This window comes from Mesocricetus auratus, unplaced genomic scaffold, assembly GCF_017639785.1.
Source record: "Mesocricetus auratus isolate SY011 unplaced genomic scaffold, BCM_Maur_2.0 Super-Scaffold_100025, whole genome shotgun sequence".
Taxonomy (NCBI): domain Eukaryota; kingdom Metazoa; phylum Chordata; class Mammalia; order Rodentia; family Cricetidae; genus Mesocricetus; species Mesocricetus auratus.
In genome coordinates, this window is record NW_024429206.1 from 25839471 (window position 1) to 25845013 (window position 5543).

A 5543-nucleotide genomic window follows, 5' to 3' on the forward strand; every position below is an offset into this window, starting at 1 on the left:
GACCAGCGACACACAGGACCTAACTTCCAGCTGTAGTCTCAACAGAAGCATGGGACCGGCCACCGGCCGCCGCCCTTCAACCCGCGGCGTTCTGAAGCCCAGGCAGTGAATGCCCGGCAGTGGGAACCGCTCCAGCTACCGGTATTACAGTCATTTGTTTTCTCCAACTAGAGAAGTTTCCAGATGGGGGCAGAACCTTCCTGGCCCCGCCTGCTTGTCCCCTTTGTCAGTTTAGGGGGAGGAATGCAGCGGGGAGGGGCGGCCCCTAGACGGTCATTGCCATTAATAGAGACCTGAAGCACCGCCTGCTAAAAATACCCGGCTGGACACCCATAAAAGCCCAGACGGGGCTCCGGTTCGGCACTTCTCGGATCCTCAGCCCAGAACTTCTTGATCCTCAGCCCTGAGCAGCACTGCCAAGAACATGACCGAGCGCCGCGTGCCCTTCTCGCTGCTGCGGAGCCCCAGCTGGGAACCATTCCGGGACTGGTACCCGGCCCACAGCCGCCTCTTCGATCAAGCCTTCGGGGTGCCTCGCTTGCCCGATGAGTGGTCTCAGTGGTTCAGCGCCGGCTGGCCCGGCTACGTGCGCCCGCTGCCCGCCGCGGCCGCCGAGGGACCCGCTGCAGTGGCCCTGGCCGCGCCCCTGGCTGCGCCCGCCTTCAGCCGTGCGCTCAACCGGCAGCTAAGCAGCGGCGTCTCGGAGATCCGGCAGACGGCCGATCGCTGGCGCGTGTCCCTGGACGTCAACCACTTCGCTCCGGAGGAGCTCACGGTCAAGACCAAGGAAGGCGTGGTGGAGATCACCGGTGAGCCTCCTTTGTCCCTACAGGGAAAGAAGCTAGCGGGCTGAGCGCCGCGGTGGCTGTAGGGGGTGGGCAGGGGTGTGTGTGTGAAACTAAGAGGGATGGAAAGTTAGAAATGATCTCAGAGACCCGGGCCAGTGTCGTTCTCCCTAGCCAGCTTCCCTTGCTGCGCAACCCGGGGCGCAGGTTGCGCCTAAGAGCCCTGTCATCCTCGATGATAAGGACCAACAGCCGGGGATGTAGCTCCGGGTGGAGCCTTGCCGGGCCTGCGGGAGGCCCTGGGTTCCACCCACAGCAACGCACCCTCTGAAAGACCCCACTCCCAAATAAGGAAGGGCTGGGACTCCTGCCGGGGTCCCTAGTCCCAGCCGCGGAGGGGGCTTGCACGCAGCTCTGAGTGCGCCTGCGCTGGTGTCCAGCCTGGATCAAAGCCAAGCCCAGTGCCCAAATCCCAGAAACAAACTTTCTGGAAAGTTTTCAGAATCCAGAAAGTCAGGCATCTCACCGCACTCTGATTCGTGTGCTGCCTTAGAGTCCCAGCCACTCCTTAGCAGGTGGTGGGGGCTGCTAAGACAGCTAAGACAGGGTTGCCCCTGACCTCCTTCTGTCCCCACCCACAGGCAAGCACGAAGAAAGGCAGGACGAACATGGCTACATCTCTCGGTGCTTTACCCGGAAATACACGTGAGTTCTGGTTCCTTGCGTGGATGGGTGGAGGAAAGCTGATCCAGAGAGGCCCGGGATCTGGAGGGATGTGTAACCCTTGTCCTGTTTCTCTTCGCGTCCAGGCTGCCTCCCGGTGTGGACCCCACCCTGGTGTCCTCTTCCTTGTCCCCTGAGGGCACACTTACTGTGGAGGCTCCGCTGCCCAAAACAGCCACACAATCATCGGAGATCACCATTCCGGTCACTTTCGAGGCCCGCGCCCAAATTGGAGGCCCCGAAGCTGGGAAGTCGGAACAGTCTGGAGCCAAATAGAAGCCATCAGCCTGCTGCCCATCCCCAATAGCCATCACTGGCCACCCCTCTCTATCAATCTTTATGCTCTTTTGATACATGTACACTCTGTTTTTCTCAAATAAAAGTTGGAAGCTACTGCTTGCCACCGTCTCAAACCGCGGTGTTTCTGGCGGGCTAGGGATGACGTTCCTTTGAAGTCTTTGCGATGGGCTCAGCCCCTTCTTGTGTCCAGACTAACATTTCCCTAGGGAGGGGGGGAGGTAATCTGGAGATTAAAAATTTACCAGGGTGCGGGCCGGGTATTGGTGGCGCACGCCTTCAATCCCAGCACTCGGGAGGCAGAGGCAGGTGGATCTCTGTGAGTTCGAGGCCAGCCTGGTCTACAAGAGCGAGTTCCAGGACAGCCTCCAAAACTACAGAGAAACCCTGTTTCGAAAAAAAATTTTTTTAAATTTTACCAGGATGGGGCTGGGCATGATGGTGCATGCCTGTAATTCCAGCACCCAGAAGCTGATGCAGGAGCATGTTGAATTTGAGATCAGCCTAGGCTACAGAGTGAGTTCCAGAACTTCCTGGGCCACATACTTGCTGACTCCAAAACAAAGCAAAAAACAGGACCTGGGGATGTAGTTCAGAAGAGCGACTATATGGCCTACATGAAGCACTGTTTGTCCCCCAACACACACACACACACACACACACACTCACACACACTCACACATTCATAGACACACACTCACACATTCATAGACATGCACTCACAAATTCACAGACACACACTCACTCACACATTCACAGACACACACACACTCACACACACTCACACATTCAAACACACACTCACACATTCACAGACACACACTCACTCACACACACACTCACACACTCACACTCACACATTCATAGACACACACACATTCATAGACACACACTCACAAATTCACAGACACACACACTCACTCACACATTCACAGACACACAGAGACACACACTCATACACACAGACACACAGAGAGAGACACATAGAGACACACACATATCGAATAAACCAGGCATGATGGTGCACACCTATGAGTCCAGCATTCCGGAGGATCCGAAGTTCAAGGTTATCCTTGGCTATTTAGCTAGCTTGAGGCCAGCCTGGAACCCATGAAAACTATTTCTCAAAAGGAAAATAACAGGGAGCTGGAGAGGTGGCTCGGTGGTTAAGAGCACTGACTGCTCTTCCAGAGGTCCTGAGTTCAATTCCCAGCATCCACATAGCGGCTCACAACTGCCTATAACTCCAGTTCCAGGGGACCTGACATCTTCACACAGACACACATGCAGGCAAAACACTAATGCTCATATGCTCATAAAATAAAAAGAAAATTTAAAAAGTAAAACAATAGGCCGGGCGTTGGTGGCGCACGCCTTTAATCCCAGCACTCGGGAGGCAGAGGCAGGCGGATCTCTGTGAGTTCGAGGCCGGGCTGGTCTACAGAGCTACTTCTAGAACAGCCTCCCAAGCCACAGAGAAACCCTGTCTCAAAAAACCAAAAAAGAAAAAAAAAAGTAAAACAATAAAGAACAAGGTAGACCTACCACCTGTCAAGTGCAAAGGAAACTCCTCTCCCCCAAATTCTGGCACGGTACGGTTTGCCTTCATTAAAGGAGGCGTTTCCTCGTCTGTGGGGCCATTAGCGTAGCAAAGCCGTGCTAGCCTACAGGTTACTCAGCATTACGAGTATGTGTGGCTCTTTTCATTCCACCGCCAGCTCACGGACTTTCCTGCCCAGAGTCTCAATGCTCGGTAACCCTCTCTTGGTCCCCTCTCTCTTGTCTTCCTCTCTTCCTCTCCCTGCCCCCTCCTCTCACAGTGGGGTCCAGTCTGCTGGCCATGTTCAAGCTACTGCTTCATCTCCCTACTCTGAGCTCCTTCAGAACAGTCTCAGCCATACTCTCCCTCATATCTACAATAAAACCCTTCCCGCAACCTTACCTTGAATCAGTCATGCCCTCTCATCTATCTATATAGAGAGACATATATATGTGTGTGTGTGTGTGTGTGTGTATACATACATACACAGCCTTAGCTATAGAGCAAGTTCAAACCCAGCCTGTTTAAAGACTCTGTCAATGCAGCAACAGCAAAATAAACAAATAAAATTAAAAATATTATTAAAATCAATAATCTCCAAGGGAGATGGAGAAGGCACAGGAGATGCGGCAGTTTCCTGAGGTGTTGGACTAGACACACACATATACATGCACACACATACATACACACATATACATGCATACACACACATACACACATGCGCACACAATACACATACGCGCGCGCACACACACACACACACACACACACACACACACACACACACACTATGCAGAATGGAACCTGGGCTCTGAGCTCCGAGCAGAGAATGAGGATGGTGTCTGACATTTTGGTCAAAATTGACTGTGACCCTGGCATCTGCTTGCTCTGGAGAGCGTGCCTTGACTAGCCCAGGTCAAAGTAATTACTCCACCCTTGTTTGCTCTGCTCTGTCCATCCCAGGGAGGGATCTGAGGGATCCTCGGGGGCTTTGGAGCCCAGGGCCACATAACGTAAGGAACCGGGACTGCAGGGATTGCTCATGGTCTGCTCTCTCAGAGGATCAGAGCTCAGGTCTCAGCACCCATATAAGGTGCTCACAAGCTGCTGTAACTCCAGCTCCAGGGAAATTTATGCCTCTGGCCTCTGAAGGCACACACACACACACACACACACACACACACACACACACACACACTGAACTTTTAAAACATCTAAGAATGTATTATTACTATTATTGTTGATGTCATTATTATTATTATTATTCCATGAATGCAGCCAGTGGTACAGATCTGTAATCCTAGCACCCGGGAGTCAGAGGCAAGAGATTAAAATATTCCAGTCTAGCAAGAGCTACATGGTAAGACCTGTCTCAAAAAAGCCAAACCAAGCCTGGCCCAGCACTTGCTGCCAAGCCTGAATTCCAATCCTCTAAATCCCACCCAGTAGAAGAAAATCTACTCCCAAAAGCTGTCCCCTGACCTTCACATGCCCACCATGGCACACTCACATTCCTGTCCTCACAAACACACAAGCACACAAAGTAAATGAACAAAAAATAAGAAGAAAAGAGCCAAACTATGCTTAGTGCATAGGTCAGTGGGTGAGTGCTTGCCAGGCATGTGTGGAAGCCTGGGTTCCACCCCAGCACCGTCTGTAATATCAGCACTGCCAACCCAGCCATTAGGTTCAGGAGTTCAAAGCCAGCCTCAGCTATAGAGAGAGTTAGAGGCCAGCCATCTAGAGCTACATAAGACCTTCTCAAAAAGAAGAGACAAGAGTTGTGTGTGACGGTGCATGCCTGTAGTCCTGGTGTCTGGAAGGTGAAGGCAGCAAGAACCTTGAGTTCAAGGAAGGCCCGGGGAACAAGCGAGGCTCTTAGGAAAGAATGAAGGGCAGGGGAGAATGACTCAGCCGTTAAACACTTGTCATGCAAGCGTGAAGACCAGAGTTCAGATCTCTAGAATCCACACAAATGCCTGAGCCCACGTAATTCCAGCCTTGCAAGGTAGAGATAGGGGCCTTGTCTGGATATGACAATCTGGCTTGGAAGACCAGCCCCACCCAGAGCTCTGGGTTTGATTAAGCTGTCTCAATGAAGAAGGTGGAAGCAATGGAGAAAGATTCCCAACCTCAATCTTGGGTCTCCACATCCATATACAACCACATGTATTCACACCAATGTGTACAACCGCCCT

The 5543-nt window shown here is 52.3% G+C and overlaps 1 protein-coding gene across 1 annotated transcript; it reads left to right on the top strand.

The window, feature by feature from the left end:
* Nucleotides 1-280: 280 nt before the first annotated feature.
* Hspb1 (heat shock protein family B (small) member 1) lies at nt 281-1909 on the top strand. Its single transcript, XM_005080371.4, has 3 exons — nt 281-809; nt 1427-1490; nt 1595-1909. The coding sequence occupies exons 1-3, from the start codon at nt 425-427 to the stop codon at nt 1782-1784; spliced, it is 639 nt and encodes a 212-aa protein (XP_005080428.1). The 5' UTR covers nt 281-424; the 3' UTR covers nt 1785-1909.
* The last annotated feature ends 3634 nt before the right edge of the window (nt 1910-5543 follow it).

Bases quoted from the DNA above. Each gene is read 5' to 3' on its own strand.
- Hspb1 (XM_005080371.4), top strand. From the start codon at position 425: ATGACCGAGCGCCGCGTGCCCTTCTCGCTGCTGCGGAGCCCCAGCTGG. The intron at 810-1,426 runs GTGAGCCTCCTT...CCCCACCCACAG, and splicing joins AGGCGTGGTGGAGATCACCG to GCAAGCACGAAGAAAGGCAG. The intron at 1,491-1,594 runs GTGAGTTCTGGT...CTTCGCGTCCAG, and splicing joins TGCTTTACCCGGAAATACAC to GCTGCCTCCCGGTGTGGACC.